This window comes from Engraulis encrasicolus, chromosome 11 (genome assembly GCF_034702125.1).
Source record: "Engraulis encrasicolus isolate BLACKSEA-1 chromosome 11, IST_EnEncr_1.0, whole genome shotgun sequence".
In the NCBI taxonomy this organism is placed as follows: Eukaryota; Metazoa; Chordata; class Actinopteri; order Clupeiformes; family Engraulidae; genus Engraulis; species Engraulis encrasicolus.
The window spans coordinates 17896804-17916803 of record NC_085867.1 but is presented as its reverse complement, the minus strand read 5'-3'; the positions used below and the strand labels follow the sequence as shown (position 1 = coordinate 17916803).

Genomic DNA, 20000 nt, shown 5'->3' with positions numbered 1-20000 from the left:
GCTATGAAAATTGAGACCATGGTGACGGATAATATTGCCAAGAGGCAATAATGTTAAACTGTCATGGATTGTAGATTCATGGCCCAGTTTTTTAACTATTCCAATCATTATTTTTTTTCTTTTTATATACGTTGGCCTTCCAGCTCAAAAAACCCATGAATTGGGGAATTCGCATTATTAGAATATTGTTATAAAATCAAATTTTTCTTCATCAAAATTCGGGTCACATTAAATCAGTTGAAATTTGGTACTTTCTACATAACATGCAATGGTCCATACTTGGTTAGGACATTCTCTGTCTTCATAATGGCCATGATGCGTTTAACATTGAAGTCAATGGCAAAAACAGTGCACGGGAGTTATGGAAGCCCAGATATCCTTGATGCTTTGCTGTCAGCTGTTCTTGTTTGTTGACCTGGTGCCCCACACTTCCCTCTTCAATATACCCGAAGATTTCCATGCCACGTTTTGGTGTTAACTCACCAGTTTAATTGTAAACTCAACAGAAATTAAACCCCATTCATTTTCAATATGTTATTGCTGTTGACAGACAGCATGCGGAGTGGCACAGAGTTGTTAGGGTCTGCTATCCTCCTGAGCATGCCTTCATACTACAACTGGAACATTAGTGGAGAATACCAATTTAAATACAAATGCTATTGTTGTTGACACAGCTGGGTTGAGGTGTTAGGTGTTCTGCTTTTGACCAATGCCTTCACACTGCCACTGTGGAGAGAATTTAGACAGAGGGCACTAAACAATCATCACTAAACCTCTGGGTAAGGGTTCTTATTTGGTATTTTGGGCTATGCGCTGTGGAATTCCTGCCTACTATCCTCTTGACCAATGCCTTCACATCGAGTCTGCAGAGTGAACGTCCCTAGCATGCCTCATCCCGTATCCATATGCAGCATCAGCAGCGAGGAGGATTAGTGTAAAGGGATGGGATGGCCAGCGCACCAGCATGGCACACTCAGGCAGAAGTTCCGCAGCACAGCGGAACGCTGAGTCATTCTACCCACCATAGCGGAGACCCATAACACGGTGGGCCGCTGTCCTGTCTAGATGGGCTGCTACACCGAGACGAGCTACCCTTAGACTGGTACTCATAGACTGAACCCAAAGCCTAACCCCTAGGGGGGCTGCAGTAGTGCGTTGTAATGGCTTGGTTGCACGCCTCGACCAGAGATTCTTTAAGTATAGAGATATGCCAACATAATAGGTTTCTATGGGCACCTAACATGACCAGGTTCCGGTCTGCCTAAAGGGGCGTGTCATAATGCTCCTAGCATTGAATAGAACAGTCCTCAGGTCTGCCTAGGTCTGCCTAAAGGGGGATTTCCCCCCCCAATAATAGAACCCGGAAACAATGGGCCAATGGAACCTCTCTCTCTCTACTCTCTCTGCCTCGACTGGTGGGTATCTCATATTGACACCACACCGGAACACGCAGCGTGTCGGGCCACACAGCACGGGTGCCAAAGAACACACACCACACAGGGCCGGAACATCTGACAGCATCCTCTGCGGTTTCCTTTATCCAAATGGCCGAGGCTGGCCCATAACAAACCAGCACGACTGTCAGTCAGTGATGCATCATGCATGGGCTCTTCCGTGTGACCAGCAATTGGGGACGGCATACTGTGTGTGTGTGTGTGTGTGTGTGTGTGTGTGTGTGTGTGTGTGTGTGTGTGTGTGTGTGTGTGTGTGTGTGTGTGCTGTAGGGATATGTGATTATTACAGTGTGTGTGTGTGTGTGTGTGTGTGTGTGTGTGTGTGTGTGTGTGTGTGTGTGTGTGTGTGTGTGTGTGTGTGTGTGTGTGTGTGTGTGTGTGTGTGTGTGTGTGTGTGTGTGTGTGCGTGCGCTGTAAGGATATGTGATTATTACTGTGTGTGTGTGTGTGTGTGTGTGTGTGTGTGTGTGTGTGTGTGTAATGAGAAAGAGTCAACTCCAAAGGACAGTTTCAAATTGCTGTCTGTCCAGGTGTGTGTGTGTGTGTGTGTGTGTGTGTGTGTGTGTGTGTGTGTGTGTGTGTGTGTGTGTGTGTGTGTGTGTGTGTGTGTGTGTGTGTGTGTGTGTGTGTGTGTGTGTGTGTGTGTACGGTGGTGGAGATGGGGTCAAGCCAATTTAACCTCCAGCATTTTGTCGGCACCTCCGGGATGTGGATGCATTTTCTCCTCTGTGATGGTTCAGTGCCCACCAACCCATGTCAACCCCACCCCAGCCCACCATCCCCATCTCCAGCCCCTTCTCTCCCCCAACCCCACCCCAGCCCACCATCCCCATCTCCAGCCCCTTCTCTCCCCCTACACCACCCCACTGCACTCCCATGCCCCCCCACCATCCCCATCTCCAGCCCCTTCTCTCCCCCAACCCCAGCCCACCATCCCCATCTCCAGCCCCTTCTCTCCCCCCACCCCACCCCACTGCACTCCCATGCCCCCTGCTCTGCCATCCTGAACGCCTGATGAGTCCAGGGGAGGAGATTGGCAGCCTGATCTCCAAAAATTCCGTGCTCCTGGACACGGATGTTAAGGACACGAAATCCGTGTCCAGGAGCACGGATTTTGCCAAAATTCCGTGCTCCTGGACACGGAATTGTTTTCCGTGATGGGCACACGGAACTGCTTTCTATAGGCTATTACCACAGCACTGTGTTAACTCTATCATTAGAAAATACATACCAAATGCTAATCCTAAACAAAATAATGCTATAGCAATTTAAGTTGTGCCCTTACCAAAACATTCCCTAACCTTAACCTGTCATTAAAGACATATTTTTGAGAAATACCTTTTCCAGTTGGTTGCTAGGCTATCAAACTCATGTAATGAATGAAAGAAAACTAGCTGTGCCCAGACCAAAACAATCCCTAACCATAACCTGTCAGTAAGAAATGGTTTTTTTTAGACAAAATATTTGAAAATAGAAAAATCCTGAGAAAACACAAGACTGTGGAAATAGCCTATAGAAAGCACTTCAAACAGTTCCGTGTCCAGGAGCACGGAATTTTTGGAGATCATGTTGAGATTGGAGATGCTGCGGGCTCCTTTCCATTTCAGACACAGCGTTCAGACTCTGCACTCGTGGCTCACAGCCTATTCATCCTCCACAGCCTTCAATGCTGTTGAATGAGCTCCACACACTGCAGACACTGCGGACACTGTGGACCGCACAATGCAGCAGCCCGGCCTTCAGAAAACCTGACAGCTTCTACTGAAAGCGAAGAAAAGAAGAAGAAGAAGCAAGAAAAAAGAAAGAAGGAAAAAGGGAAGAGGAAAAAAAAGTGTAGTACTACTAAAGCAAGAGCTGCAGATTCTATTCCGCGAGTGTCCGCTCGGCTTCCCACTCCCACAGGCCCTTGTCTTTTGCCAGATGGAAAGCCTCTTACACGGTACGCACACCTCTCCACCTTGCAGCCACCATGCATTTTTAAACAACTGACGAAAGAAAGTGAAAGAGGAGACGAGAGAGAGGGAGACAGGGTGGGGTGGGGAATACAGAAGAAAAAGAAAAGTACAAAATGCACAGGCGAAGTGATGTTGTCACGTCAGTGTACCTGTGTGTCAGGGCTGAAGGTGTCCAGGATGGCATGGGTGGAGTAGTCCACAATGAAGCCTTTCAGAGGTGCAGACTCCCCATTGATAACGTAGAACAGACCACCTGAGAGAGGGAGAGAGAGAGAGAGAGAGAGAGAGAGAGAGAGAGAGAGAGAGAGAGAGAAATAAATGGATTAGCATTACAGAGCAGCAGAGTGTGGTCTGGAGAGGCAGCATTAATATTGATTGGAGCACTTCTCACATTCATCATCAAAGACCAGAGAGCAGAGAGGACAGAGCAGAGAGCAGCGAGCGGAGAATAGCATAGAATAGAATAGAATAGAATAGAATAGAATAGAATAGAATAGCATAGCATAGAATAGAATAGAATAGAATCGAATCGAATACATGTGGAATAGAATAGAACAGAATAGAAATGACTTGAATTGAATTACTTTACCAATCACTATACAAAAGGGCAATGTACATGTATGCCACACACAAGAATAAAACTGACCAAAGCCCTATTGCATTTATTCAACAGTTCAAAGTTCCATGCACAGCTCCTAGGTGCTGGTACACGCAGGAGTGTTCAATACTTCAAAAGAAAGAAGTTTACCGCACACTTTCTTGACTTTATGCTTGTTTATTTAAAGCGAACATTGCATTTATGTAGTGGTTTTTCAAAAGATACCTTTACTGTGAAAGAGCGAGCATCTCGCTAACCCACCATGACTGAACTGTATGTAACGTGATCATTATTGATATGTTCATTCGAGTGCATGGGTGGAAAAAAATGCTGGCAAGCTAAATCCTAATGAGTTTTTCACTAATCAGAGTTGAAAAATCAGCCCCGTTGCGATGGAGACAGGGATGGTTCATTCGCGCCACCGCTGGATGATTTGGTTGTTAATGACCAATTACACGATGCACGCTCAGGCCTTTAGCACACGCGCGCAAATCTTGGCCCATTACGGCCAGTTATGGCCATACTGTTGATTTCTCCTTTTTTCTTCCCTAGCTTTGAGATTAAAGCGCCATAATGGAAATGCTAACACGAAAGGGCTCATTAAATCTTATTTATTTCATTTCCAGCGCTGTTGCTGCTACTTGTTATGAAACTCTGTTATTGGAGCTCGGTAAGGGGGAAAAAAAATAAATCGTTTACAGGGGGAAAAAATCCAATATAGCCGCTCTGGAGATTCAGATGAAACATAATATAAAGGCGCTCACAAAGATGATGCTTATTTGTTATTTGAGAGAACAACAATTTCGACAACAATAAACGGGGACTGAGTGAGCGTTACATTGCTGTCTCTATTGACCGAGGACTGAGGCTTCATTTTAGTAGCGCGTCAAAGGCAATAACATCCAGTGATGTCAGTATTGGTGTAAAGGAAAGGAAATATCCCTGGAGGGAGAGGGTGTTGTGTCTGAACTTTACATAACTGTCCCTGCCTTTTCTTACTCCACAACGCACTCCCTTGGCTCTCTCTTTACCATCCTGCCTTTATAAAGTCCAAAAATAATACATAAAAAGTTATTTTTGTCTTTGAACGATTCACATTCATCGAGGTTATAAAGAAGTCCAGTTGCTTACAACTCTTTGGATATTAATGTGTTTTTTGGGGGGGGAATGGCTTAAAGGGTAGGGAGTTGCACAACAGATCACAAGGTTGCCTGTTCGAATCACACTCTTGCCTTTCCCTTCCTCCATCCATGATGGAAGCTCCCATGAGCAAGGCAACCAAGCTACCATTGCTCCAGGGGCAGTAACCAATACCCTGTGATATCTGTAAGTTGCTTTGGATGAAAGCATCAGCTGTATAAGGTCATGTAATGTAACAAAAAAAACTCAAAGACAAACAAACGAGTCAACACAAGGTCACTCACCCAGTGGCTCGGGCAAGTATGTGAGGGCGAAAATGGCTTTCCCAAACGCCTCGTTCTTGATCTCCGTGATGTACTCTCCAGTCTCCGCCAGGAAACACTGGATCCGGGCATTCTCCCGGTCCGCTACACACACCTGCCGGCGGTCCGGCAGGAACGTCAGGCTGTGCGGAATCAGGAACGGAACTGGCTTCTTGCGGCCGGTGGGTCCTGGTGAAGGAAAGCGGATAGGAAGTGGGGGCACGTTAGCTTTTTTGGATTAAAGCCACAATCATAAAAAACTCTACAACACTACGCACTAGGCAAGTAAAGAGAAAAGCTTTGTACACACTTTTTATTGGGGTTGTCATAATATTGTTTACATTTTGTGATGGAATAAATGTCACCATACATCATGCTTGTGTGTGTGTGTGTGTGTGTGTGTGTGTGTGTATGTGTGTGTGTGTGTGTGTGTGTGTGTGTGTGTGTGTGTGTGTGTGTGTGTGTGTGTGTGTGTGTGTGTGTGTGTGTGTGTGTGTGTGTGTGTGTGTGTGTGTGTGTGTGTCTGTGTGTGTCTGTGTGTGTGTGTGTGTGTGTGTGTATGTGTGTGTGTGTGTGTGTGTGCGTGTGTGTGTGTCTGTGTATATGACTATGTGCATGCTTACTGTTTATGCTCGTACTGTATATGTCTGTATTTATATACAGTATGTTTGCATGACTTAGTGTGACACATGAGCGTGCCTGTGCATCTGTGTGTTGTGTGTGTAGGCTATATACTATGTGTAGCCATTTGTGTGTCCACATACATCTACACATGTTATTGGGCAAGTGCTCACCTGCGCCCCACTGCTTCAAGAACGTCCCCTGTGGGGAGAACTTCATGATCCTGCGGTTGCAGTAGCCGTCGGACACAAAGACGCTACCAGTTAGCGGGTCCACCGCTACGTCTGTAGGCTTGCAGAAGTGCTCCACATCACTCCCTGGGACGAAGGCCTGTCCCAGCACCACCAGACGCGTGTCTTTACCGTCGCCAGACAATTTCATCACCTGTCCAGAAAAAAAATAAAGATTTTAGTCAAGATTCAAATAATGTCATGGCATGTCAACGGGTCAAATAGGAATAAAAGCAAGAGTAAAAGCACTGCTATGTAGGATTCTCAAGCTTAGAATATTCTGTAAAATGTTACGAGTTTAAGGACATTATGTAATGTTGCAGTGGTACTTGTAACAAGGTGAAATGTGGTTTTGAATCACCATTGAGACTGGTCTGGTTGACTATATTAGCCAGACATTATCATCATCATTAGCCATACATCATCAGGGCCAGATTCAGATGGCCTGGGGCCCCTAGGCTACAGGTTGCTGTAGGCCCCCATGAAAGGCAACTTTCATAAACAAAACAAAATAATCAACAACCACAAAACAACATAAACAACAAAATTACATAGATGGCATCATAATTTCACGCCAGGAATAAAGGGCAACATCTTTGCCAACTTTGGAGAGGAGTATTAATAAGATTTGAAACTACTTTTTTCAGTATCATATCATATCCCAATTCTGCAATTATAGATTTTTTATGGCCGCAAATGGGGGCCCCTAGGCTGCAGCCATATCTTGCCTGTGTGTTAATCCGTCCCTGTACATCATGCTCTCATGTCTCTGTTGTTATGTAATACATATCAGTCAGCTGGTAATTTCCACAGAGCGAGGTGAAGAGTTGTCTTGGCTACCAGCTTTGATATCAAACTGTGATTAATCTTTCATCCTTTTTAGATCTAATTCAAAGGTAAGCCAGCAATGGGAATTTAATTCCTCCTTTTCACCCAACCAGAGAAGAGAATTATTTTTTTGGGGAGATAAGCCTTTTTAAACCAATGATGGAACCATTTTCACCTTGTGAATCAATTCAGAGCCAACTTACCTGATGAAGGGCTACATCTGTGACCCAGTAGTTGTTGTCCTTATCCATTGTGATACCATGTGGCATATGAAACCTGGCGACAGAGCAAAAATGCAAAATGGTTCCTCTCCATTGTTTAAATACGGAAGAGACGTGTTCTCACTATTGCCTGAGGATTTGTCTTTACAGTTTTTAACTGGGTCCTGAATCCCACATAGATCATAGATGAATGGAAGAGCTCAAGGACAGCCCTATCACATTTTTCATTTTTTTTTTTTTTATTCGCCCACACTCGTCAGCACTCGCTGAAGACGGGCATTCAGCCCAAAACATTTGTGGGCAAATAAAAAAAAAACAGAGAGTGCTGTCCTTGAGTTCTTTCACTCATGCCTTCATTGTTTGTACATTATGAAAATTGTCCTCTGTACGAAATGTCTGTGAGCTATGTACACTATGCATTCAAACAAATACCAGGCATTCAACCAAACTGCCTTTTCTCTGGGGCTCTTAATTTTACAGTAAAATGCTGTGATCAGCTGCACTTACATGTCCCTAATTTTACTGTAATATACTGTAATTTTTACTCTGATCAGCTGTGTACTTACATGTCCCTGCCTGATCGCCTCAGCACTTTCCCTTTGGCAGGATCCACCACCAGGATGGTGGGTTGGCGGATGGGCCCTAGCGATCGCTCCATGTATCTCTCCTGCCGGTCAAAGGTACTGCAGATAAAAAAGGGGAGACACGGGTACACATGGGGGGGCGGGGGGGGGGAGACACGGGCCTACAGGGGGGGGGGAAGAGAGAATCAACTTATGTACGGAGATAAAAACAAAAACTTGGTTGTCAAAGGAAAGGCAAAGGAAAGGAGAGTGACATGGAGGAATACAATACGGAAAAAAAACTCATGTCATGGGAATCGCAAACCTCAATTTGAGAAAACAGACATAAAACAGTTTCTCAAAAATACAAAAATTGTACAAATACAATATGATGACCAAAAAACCCAGTTGAAATAGAGCGGCAAAAAGGTAAAAGTTCTGTTGAGTCATAGACAGGGTGCGATTTGTGGGGGGGGATGGGGGGGGGTTGTCCCCTCTTCTGGTCTTGATATCGCCACTTTTTCTACATGGTTTTATCACAGTTCAATGTAATTCCATAGATATTGCTTAAAATCTGAGGCATATCCCCCTTTCTGGTTTTCCGACAAATCGCACCCTGGTCATAGACATAAAATCCAAACGAGTAAATCAACAGTATGCAAACGGGAACAGTATGCTGAATAACACTCCCAGGCGAACACTGTTTTGAATTTCAGCTCTTTTCCCACAATTCGGTAACTTAATGAGGTCCGAGTGCCCTTCAGAGGGCAATGTGTCTCCAAAAACAAATCTGTAACTCTGTGAGTTTTTGTCATTGAAACATATAAGTCACACCATTAGACCTTCCAGGTCCCAAATATATATATATATATATGAAATGAAAATACTTGAAAATGTTAGGGTGGTGCAAGCAGCCTAAAAGCCTCTGAAAAGCCTTAGACCTCAGAGGTTTAACAATGGGAGCGTCTTGAACCTATCATCAGTAGTGTAGGCTGTAGCCTGGGAGATGGGCCACCTTGTGGACCGAGACAATAGGTATTTGCATATCCTCATGCATAAACACAGGCACAGCCCATGACGTGATCCATCACGCTCCGCTCCTCCGATTCTGTGCCTGTGTCCTCCAAATGAACCCCATCTTGCAACGGGCTGTGCACGACTAACACCCCAACACACAAACTAGAATGCATGCACACACACATGTGCGGATACACACGGGTGAACGCCCACACTCATAAACGTATGCATGCACACACGCACGCACGCACATGCACAACGCACACACAACAAGCGCACGCACGTACACGCACGCACACAGGCATATACACAGACACACACACAACAAAATGCAATCAAGAAGACATCTATGACAAATGCCTGAGTCTATTACAATATAAAAAACTTCAAATCAAAAAAGCCATTTTCCAAAATGCGGGGTGGCACTGTCGGTGCACACATGCACACAGCATCTGTTGGGGAAAAGTACCAAGCAGAGGGCAACTGTTCAGGCGAAGCGATGACAAGAATATTCCGACGCCTTTGGGCTGACAAAAAAATGCTCTCTCACTCTCTCTGTTTTTTGGTAGGTAAATTTCTTGGAAGACAGTTTTTGTTCTCCAAGGTCTGTTGTTTATAGCAGACCACGTTTTCCTGTTTGAACTTCAGGGCAACAAACACCCTGTCGCAGATGATGATGATGATGATGAATGGGCGAGGTTTTGGGGGGGGGGAGGGGGTTGTAGGCAGGCCGGGCCCTTTGGAGCTAGCAGGGGGGCAGAGTTACAGTATTTCTCAATTGTTTTTTTACATTTCTCGAATCTCTCTTGCAATTTGCAAAACATAATATTCATTCTCAAAACAGCTTTAACAAATGGCAAAACACCGTAGATAACCTGCAAAACCGAGTCTCTTGCTCAAAACCCTTAGTTTGTCTTTCAAAACCAAGTTGTTGTGTCAATGAATGTATCAGCGCCAGCAGAATGGTTAGTCATTGTGTCATAGTGTATGGACAAGCAAGTGAAATCAATTTCTCATGTTGTCAATTGAATAGTACACTCTTGAGGATCTTTTCTGAAGCAAAATGTTGTTTAGATTGGATGGGAAATGTTGTAAATTCGGCTTTATATTACATTGATCAGATAAGATTGAGATAGTTTCATGCATTCAGTGACAAAGCTTTTTGAGTGATATGACAAAAGCAATTGATAATGTACAAAATCACTGAGAATTGTATACAGCCATGGCATGGTGGACGAGCGCATTTGCTATATACCGAAAACTATGAGAAACTGATTTGACCATATGCACAGGTAACACCAGGAAGTCAGAATTGAACAAAGACTTTTGAGAATCATTATTCTGTTGTGAGAAATGTACAAAACCAATTGAGAAAAACTGTAATGGATTAATGGGGATGGCGGCCTACTCACCTCCTAAACCTCCTCATTAATCCCAGCCAGCCTCTCTTTCTTCCTCTCCCTTTCATCCCTCGTTTCTCGCCCTCTTTCTTTCTTTCTATTTCAGAAAATCATTCTCTTGTCCTCTCCCCGTCCTCTCCCCCTCCTCTCTCTCTCTCTCTCTCTCTCACACACACACACACACACACACACACACACACACACACACACACACACACACACACACACACACACACACACACACACACACACACACACACACACACACACACACACTCTATCTCTATTCCTTCCCCTTCTCTCCATCTCTCCTGCAATCTTTCTCTCTCTCTCTCTCTTTCTGTCCCTCTTTTGCTCTGAGGCGAGCTCCACAGACACCAGGGAGGAGGGCACGTGGGCAAGGTCGCGCAGCATTGCCGCTGGCCTGACTGCTACTGCTGCTGGCTGGCACGCTGCTACTGCTGCTACTGCTGCTACTGCTACTGCTGCTACTGCTGCTACTGCTGTGTGGAAAATGGATGGCCAGCTCTCCTGGCTCAGACAGCAGCCACCCGACAGCTCAGCAGAGGCCTGACGTCAGATTAAGCCAGACCTGCTGACGGACGCACACACAGACACAGGCACAGGCATAGGCACAGGCACGCGCACACATGCACAATAACACTTACGACACACGCAGACACACACATGCATGTACACACATAAAGACGCGCGCACACACACACACAATCACACACACACAGGCACGCTCACACATTCACAATAACACGACACACGCACACACACAAAGACGAGCGTGCACACACACACACACACACACACACACACACACACACACACACACACACACACACACACACACACACACACACACACACACACACACACACACACACACACAGTTTTCCTCAAACCACTGCCCACTGCCAGTCACCACTGCCCACAACCCCTCCCCTAATACCACTGCCAGTCACTCTCCAGAAACGCTGCCGCATCTCCCCACCGTTACCATCCAGAGCCACCCCATTAGGATCCGATCGTTTGGCACTTAGTGGGAGTAGATGAGTGCAGTGCAGTGCAGTACCAGAAGTGGTGTAATGACTTTAATACCTCGCCCAGTTCCACTCTGGCCCTGTGGATCTGTTGCTCACTCTGGGCTTTCAGATGACTTTGTCCGGGCCTGGCAAAGCTGTCAGCAGCCCTGGTTGCAAAGCATAACTGACCATGCTGACGACCACAGGATGTAGCAGCCAACAACATGGGCAAGGGGCAGAGGAGAGGAGAGGAGATGAGATGAGATGAGATGAGATGAGATGAGAGGAGAGGAGAGGAGAGGAGAGGAGAGGAGAGGAGAGGAGAGAAGAGAAGAGAAGAGAAGAGAAGAGAAGAGAAGAGAAGAGAAGAGAAGAGAAGAGACGAGACGAGACGAGACGAGACGAGACGAGACGAGACGAGACGAGACGAGACGAGACGAGACGAGACGAGACGAGACGAGAAGAGAAGAGAAGAGAAAAAAATAGAAGAAAATAGAAGAAAAGAAAAGAGAGGTGATGTTTTAAAGAAGAGACACCTCATTAGTACAGCCAACAGGAATCACCACACGGCATCATGGGGGTACAAACGCAGGCACACAAATAAAGGCACACACCGAAACGTGTCTGTGAGATTAAAACAAATACTGTATGCAAGATGCAACCTCTATTTTGAAAAAAGGGAGCATGGGATGAACAATCTGTAAAGCATTCTGCCCAATACTAAGCTCCTCCTAAAATGAAACTTAACAAAAATGTGCCACCACGAAAAAGCGATGCCTCCTTCTTCACGACTTGGCCTAGATACTGTAGTGCTCAATTTATGCTAATGCTAGGCAAGCACCCCGGGAGCACAGTAGATTTGCATAGGAGATGCGCTCACACTGCTAGCCTAATGACACGGTGAGATTGTAGCGCTCGCTACAAAGCGGGAGCTCGAACAGGTTTAATGACTCCAATGCGAAATGCTGCGACGCTCTTGCTGAGCTGAGAACAAACAGTTTTTTTGAGATGAGGGGAAAAAATAAAAAAATGCAACAGGCCAGGGGCGGAGAAAAGTGATAAATTGGGAGGGAATCATGTCGGCTTGAAATGGATTCTCTCTCTCTCACACAGTTACACACACACACACACACACACACACACACACACACACACACACACACACACACACACACACACACACACACACACACACACACACACACACACACACACACACACACACACACACACACACACACACACACACACACACACACCAAGTGCCTAGCCTAAAGGGGGGGAGTGCAAGAACCCAGAACATGCTTGATTTGGTGGAGAATTCAGCCAAGGCGAATAATGTTTCGGTGCACCATCTGTGGCGCATAAGCAACATCACACTGCCACGGGCCATTAGCAGACCGTCAGTAAGGAGCCTCCTCTGCCTCCATTTTATGGCCATGATGATCACTGTTGGATCACAAAACGAACAAGAATTGGATGCCAAACAAATCCCAATTTGGTAGTCAGGGACCCAACGAGAGAGAGAGAGAGAGAGAGAGAGAGAGAGAGAGAGAAAGGGAGAGAAAGAGAGAGAAGTGGCTTGAAGATACAGTAGCTGGCACTAGGCACGGGCATCCAAGTTCCGCCCATGACTCTGGGCACTGGTACAGACAGAGCTGTCATTCGGAATTAAAGGCCATGCCGCAATTTCCTTCTAACGCAGGTGGCTGAGCAGTTGATTAACCTATCTGGAGAGCTTATAGGTCCTTTACACATCATGTAAGAAACTTCGTTCCAAACACAACACTGCTCATTTCAATGCATTCAAAGCAGGTGTAAGTTGCATTCAGTGGTATAGACATATGCATTTGACGGCACTGTTTTCTTCCTGAAACCAGTCGTCATATAAACATGCCTTGTTTCAAAAGAGAACTGGTCTGATGTCATGTTGAAAAATGCTAGTTACGATCTGATGATTCAGAGCTGCTTCGATCAAATAGTGTCAGAGATTTTTGTTTTATTTTCTAAAGGAACTTCGGAATGACAAGTCTGCACTGATGGTGGTGGAACCACCACAATAGGATGAACTTACGCGTCTTGCTCAAGGGCACTTCTGCCATGATTGACAAGAGCACTGCCCCCACCCACATCCCTCCATTATGGAATGTGATTCAAAACCATGACCTTCTGAACACAAAGACCTGCCCTAACCTCGAGTCCACAGCTGCCCTGCAGCAGGAGCAGCAGCAGTACATATGGATTTTCCCAGAAAGCAAGTTTGGTGCACTCCCTGGGTCTGTCAACTCTGAGTAAGTAGTAATTCTGGTAATAAAAGTGACTTGTGGTGTCTGTTTTGATTGAAAGATGGAATCCAAGTGTCCTCTATTAGAATCTAAATGATAATTAGATGGTTTACGACCCACCGACCCACACTGTGTTAACAGGTCACTAAACGATCTGTTAGGAATATGCCCCTGCAGTAGCACGGACACTTACTCGTAGTCCCATGTGTGGTCTCCGCGGTGGAAGATGACCAGGTTTTCGTCGGAGTCCAGGGCCAGACCAGACACCTGGCCCAGCGGCAGGGGCTCCTCGGGCCAGCCCAGCACCTCCTCCAGGTGGGCCCCTGCGGAGCGAGCACATTACACACACGTCACAGTTAGGCAATCAACCATGTAGGACACAACCACAATAATAACTACAGCAATAACAGACAAACAACAAGCACATCACAGACATCAAAGTCAGTCAATCAGCCGCTGAGGACACAACAATAACAATATCAACATCCATGATAAAATAGTGAAGTGAAAAACTGCCACTTTTGCGCTAGCACATTGCAGAAATCACAGCTTTTCACAGCTTTTCACAGATCTTGGAGGACATAATGCTAAAAACATAAGCAGTATCAAAAAGAGGCAAGATAAATGACAAACACATCAAAGCAAGTCAGTCTTTGAAGACACACAACAATAACATCAACAACAGCAATGACAGACAAGACAAACAATAGGCACATTATACACACTCGGGCTCTGAGGCCACAACAAAATTTACGCATGTTTTAATTGCATGTGCTCTGAAATGAAAAAATAAACTGAAACGGAGCAACATGACAAACAATAAACACATTTGTGAAGAAAACTGTGCCAGCAGGACTACGGAGTCTCCGAGACAACAAAAAGACAACAAAAAGACAAACAAGACAAACAACAAGAATGAAAAATGTTCTGATGTTGAAAATGGAACATGAAAAAGCAGAAGCATTTTTTTTTTACTCAAATCCTACCCAAATGAGTCATTACCTCATTACTTTCCTCCTGAGAAAGTTTCATGGGCATCTTGCCTCATTTGCCCTTTATGTTTGAAAAATAGCCTTAATCCTGGAGAAACTGAAAAGATCAAAGAGGCGAATTTAACTGAGACCAATATGGCAGCGAGGGGGGGGCCTGGGGAGTTTAATCTTTGACAGTCACTGCTGCAACACTGACTCATACTGCACAGCAGGGATGGCAAAAGGGAAGGGGGTGGGGGTTGGGGTGGTCAAAGGGGTCAGTTGTCCTGGGCCCAGAGAGAGAGGGGGCCCAGAATTGGGTGCACAATACTGTACTTAGCATGTATTGGGTGGGTGGGTGGGGCCCTTTCAGATGACTTTGTCCTGGGCCCGTCCAAAGCTGTCAGCGGCCCTGAGACACGCTCTCCCGTCTGTCTCATCATTTTGTGCTGTAATGGGTCGTGATGAATCTGATTGGTCCAATTAGCCCGTGCTGACTGAGTCCCCCATGTGAATCGTGAAAAAGTTATACGATGATTAACAGTTGGGATGGCGCATCATTAACACGTTTGAGGTTGTTGACTTTCGAACGTGTGTGCTTACTAAGTAGAGGCACGCTTTTCAGACACATGGCAATACTGTCGCAGATAATTCATCAGTGTAATATAGGCTGCTTACAAACTAAAATGCAAAACTGGTGCATACTATGTATATCAAGGCAAGTTTTGGCTTATTTTTTGTACATTCTGTTGACTAGATTTTGAACACTCTCCAATGCTAGCGGACGCAACTTCAAGTGTCTGTAATGTTCAGAGACAGACTAGTGTCAAGAATGTGAAAGTGGCACCTGTTTTCAAAATCCAAGGATTGTGTTGACAGATAATTACTGTGCACCATCAGTGGTTAAAAATACAAAACAAACTACTTGATGATATTTGCAAAGGATCACTTTTGCCATATCTGACCTCTAGGTCCTCTACAGGACTTAACATAGCAGATGGCATGCGTCATTAGTTCACACAGGACTCCGGTATTGAGCAGGGACTGTTCTATAGTTCTAGAGCTTTGAGTGGGATCCATTCTAATTGGACAACGCTCCCTCCCATCCCCTACTCCCCAGGTTGCTGAGGATGACGGCATTGATTAAAGCAGGCATGACGGAAAGTAGAAATCAAATAAAAATGAAATGAAGCAGAAACAAATCACTTTCGACGAGAAAAGGAGGGGGGGGGGGGGCTTCTCCTGACCACCGTCCGCAGCTGATGTTTTCAGACAGCGCGTCCAAAAACTATTGGTCTTTGTAATTAGCTCTGGCCAAATGGGATGAGACTGCGGTAACCCGAGTCCAGACCAGACAAGTGAGAAACAGCCCGAAGAATGAAGGCCTGTCTCTCTCCACTTAATCTCTGACATTTAGACCACAACGTTCTCAAACGGAGCGAAATGCCAAGATATTCCAAGAATGCACACAACTACAAACAACTGTGTGCAGCGATAAGCTGTCAGGCCAGGGAGTCAAGAAGAGATCAGAGAAGCATGAGAAACATGATAATGGGTTATGGGTTGGGCGGTTATCAAAATACTGCTATGCGCCCACTGAAAGGATGCCTGGGAATGGAAAATGGTGTTGTGCGACCCGTGAACATCCCCAAATGAAAGACCTGAGTTGTGTTTGAGGCAATGATGCCAGTAGTGATTTCCTGAATGAAGCCAGAGTGAGATTGCAATGTTTCCATGATCAGATGCAGTGCAGGCACTTCACAGAACTTTCATGGCCCTATACCAAATGTTCAGCTGTCTAACCTTCTAGAAATCCATACCACACTGTTGCCTTATTATCACAACTACCTTTGAACATATTTATTTCCCTATTCCTATCCTGCTACCTCTTCAATAGAAGTAAACACAATCACTGCCCAATGGCTTTCTGAGACGACTTTAAAAACCCATCTCCTCATATAGCATTCACACAGGCGTTTATTTTAAACCTGGATATGCTGTAACTGCGAAAGACACTCCTATTTTCTAGAACAAGATTGTGGGGATGGAACATTCACTGAAACAACCACAATCACATCCGCAGTACAAGAAACACTTGAGAACACCATTCTCTTAACAGCAGGACACGGGCGAGGCAGATTTTATTCTATTTTTTATTATTACTCCAAGCAATCAACTTCTGGCACTGTTATTTCCAGTCGCCCAGTTCACCAACCGGTGCATGAAACAGACTGAAGGGCACGACTCGCACATCGAGGGAACTAGAGGCTTCCATGAATTATTCCTGGCAAAGCCCTCACAGGGAATCACAATTACTGGGCCTCCAGGAGAGGTGCCGTACTCACGGGCCTTTTACTAGGATGAGGGGGGATTGAGGGAGGCGGGGGAGACCAAATGCATGAAATCTAATTTCTGGGCCCGTCTGTTCACCTGGGTAATTGAATCTCTCAAGCGGATCAATAGCAGCAACATGGGCAAGCCAATGGAACCCCCCCACCTCCTACCCCCTTATGATGTCACAGGAAATTTCACATGGGATGTGAAGTTAAACACGCACACAGGCTCACGCACAAGCATATCAGGCAAGGCAACATGACGACACGGCAATTTAAGCCAAATCAAAAACCATGAAAGAGAACAGGGCAGAACTCGACAGAACTGTTGCTGCAAAAGCGGTGCATGAAAATGAGCACACACGCTGATGGCCAACGATCTCATTTCCATTTGGACAGAACGTTTACCGGATACATGCTGAGTCTGGCGTGTCAGGGGGTTGCTTTTATTTGACATGAACCATGCACGCATGTCCATGTTCACTCAAGCAACCCAACCTTGATACCAAACTGTGAAACACTGTAGATATTGGAAAAAATAGGGCTGCACTTGTCAATAATTTAATAGGCATTTTCCATTGTTATTCCACATCAGCCAGTGTTTTGTGCATCTTAAATGTAGTCTGGGCGACAAGCTACTTGCGCTTAATATAAAGAATGTGGACGCCCTCCAAAGGAATACATTTACACGGGCATACATTTACATTTAATCCAACACGGGAATTGGGACACCAGTAAAAACCTATTGGTTCTGCCTTCCGATCCTCCTCACCGACTGTTTGCTTAAAAAAGTAGTCAAGGGAAGCGGAAGCATTAGGGGAACCTTGATGTACTGTAGACCAGTAGTGAGATACGATACTGCATGTACACCAAAGCCTCAGCAGGACTAGTCGGCCATCTGAAATGAATCCAAAGTAGACAAAGGCAAAATGCAAATGTCCTGCCAGCGAGTAGCGGATGAGCTGGCCACAGGTGTGTGTGTACTGTAAACACAAGCTTATCCTGACTGCAGCAGCTGGCCATGGAACACAGCAGCGGAATGAGATGGAACAGCATGTGTGTCCTCAGCAACAACAACAACAACAACAACAACAACAACGAAAAGCTGGTGTGGTGGATTGCGATGGACACGATGAGAGGAGAGCAAATGCTTCTTTGCCTTTTGAAGCAATGCCAAAATGGGCACAACATACACATGCCTCAACACTCTCCTGCCACAACTCCAACTCAATCTAGTACCCCATGTTGCTTGTGGCCGCATGTTGCACGTCAAGACGTTTTCTCCATAGAGGAGACAGGGCATCACTGAAGCACAAGCAGAGGACTGGAGGTAGTAGTACTAGATTGAAAATGGCCCCTTTGTCTTCCCTGCTCCTGCAAAAAAGACGTCGTCCGTCAACCCACCTTCTTTGTGGAGCGTGAGCGTTATGGTTGAGATGTGAGCCAGCGGCACGGTCTTGCCCGCCGACGGCCTGACGGTACCCTCGAACTGCTGGTGGAACTTGCGCACCCTGTCCCTCTCCAGCACCGGGTTGCCCCTGCTGTCATAGACCACCTGGTCACGGGGCCGGGGCATCTCCTTCTTTTGCATTAAGGAGTCCAGCAGGGCCCTGTCTACGCTGCTGGGGCCGTAATGAATAGTACGCATGCGGCCCGAGACCGGGCCAGAGCCGGGGAGAGGGCCTGCACCGGGACTCGCCACATTCTCCCTGCCATGCAAGAACGGGAGGATGGAGAGGAGGGAGTAGAAGTCACCTGCACGGACAGAGGAAGCGAAAGAAGAGAGAGAGGCAAAGAGGAAAAGGGAGGAGGAGGAGGAGGAGGAAAGAGAAGAAGAAGAAGAAGAAGAAGAAGAAGAAGAAGAAGAAGAAGAAGAAGAAGAAGAAGAAGAAGAAGAAGAAGAAGAAGAAGAAGAAGAAGAAGAAGAAGAAGAAGAAGAAGAAAAAGAAGAAGAAGAAGAAGAAGAAGAAGAAGAAGAAGAAGAAGAAGAAGAAGAAGAAGAAGAAGAAGAAGAACAGCAACAGGAAGAAGAGCGAAACGAGGAGAGACAAGAAAAGGGAGAGAGGGAGGGAAGGAGGGAAGCGGTGCACAGGGAGGAAGGAGGAGGGGAGAAGAGGGAAGAGAAGGGGAGCAGGGGGAAGAACAAGAGTGGGCAGTGTGAGTTGAGTTAGAGAAAAAGACAGTGAGCGGAAAAAAGCCAGTCTGCAAGGTGATGTAATTAAGTCAATCTACATCATGGCTCGTTTATAGCTAACTAATTGCCATAGCAGGCGGCCATCAAGCTGGACCATGCCCTGAATACGGTTCATTTTATACTGCACTAAGTGAATAACAAGAGTTAAGTCTGTACGTAATTCGAAACAGAAGAGAGGAGGTCCAGAATGGCATCTGAAGAGATTGCAGAGCAGATGTAAATTTTGGTTAGTATGCAACAGGAGAAAAGTTAAGGAAAGAAGAAGCTGAAAATCATATGTATGTGTGTGTGTATACACTGTATGCAAGGTGCACAAAGAAGACTTTCCGATACCATTTCAAAAATAACACAGTGAGCGTCCACTCAGTAAACAAATCGCATTGTGGGATTACAGCATTCGTCAACAATGAAACATAGCATTTTGTAAGGACTTTTACAACAGATAATGAACTTAAAAGGTGTTGACCCATTTTGAAGCACTTCAGTTCTGTAGCGGTACGTTAAAATGTTTTAACTTCATCTTGCCAAAATGGGTTTTTGATAAAGATCAATTCTGCAACAGTCGGATTATATGAATTGTGCTGCTACTACTGTGTGATCCAGAGATTCAGCTTGCTGTTCTCCACTCAGATATGCAACACGATGCTCTCTCCATTACATGTCTGACCTTAGGACCTTCCATTTTGAAGGGCGGCTCTGTTCCCCCCCTCCTATTACTCTTGGGCCACCCATACCCATACCCACAGTGCAACGGGACAAGACTCAGCGTCATTGTACATGACAGCTCTTTCGGCAGAGGAAAGGTCAGCTCCTCATTAGAAATCCCAGCTCTCTGCCTTCAACACTTTTCATTA

The 20000-nt window shown here is 45.7% G+C and overlaps 1 protein-coding gene across 3 annotated transcripts in view; it reads right to left on the bottom strand.

Moving 5' to 3' along the window:
• Nucleotides 1-20000, bottom strand: part of pam (peptidylglycine alpha-amidating monooxygenase) — a 134216-nt gene that overhangs the window by 13971 nt on the left and 100245 nt on the right. For 2 of the 3 annotated variants that reach the window (XM_063210084.1, XM_063210085.1), the window contains exons 15-21: nucleotides 18357-18707; nucleotides 13842-13971; nucleotides 7916-8032; nucleotides 7332-7404; nucleotides 6244-6454; nucleotides 5432-5638; nucleotides 3559-3662 (exon numbers count right to left, since the gene is read on the bottom strand). In XM_063210084.1, the coding sequence (XP_063066154.1) occupies nucleotides 3559-3662; nucleotides 5432-5638; nucleotides 6244-6454; nucleotides 7332-7404; nucleotides 7916-8032; nucleotides 13842-13971; nucleotides 18357-18707 (1193 nt within the window). The remainder of the gene's footprint in view (nucleotides 1-3558; nucleotides 3663-5431; nucleotides 5639-6243; nucleotides 6455-7331; nucleotides 7405-7915; nucleotides 8033-13841; nucleotides 13972-18356; nucleotides 18708-20000) is intronic. The other variant, XM_063210086.1, reaches the window with a different exon arrangement.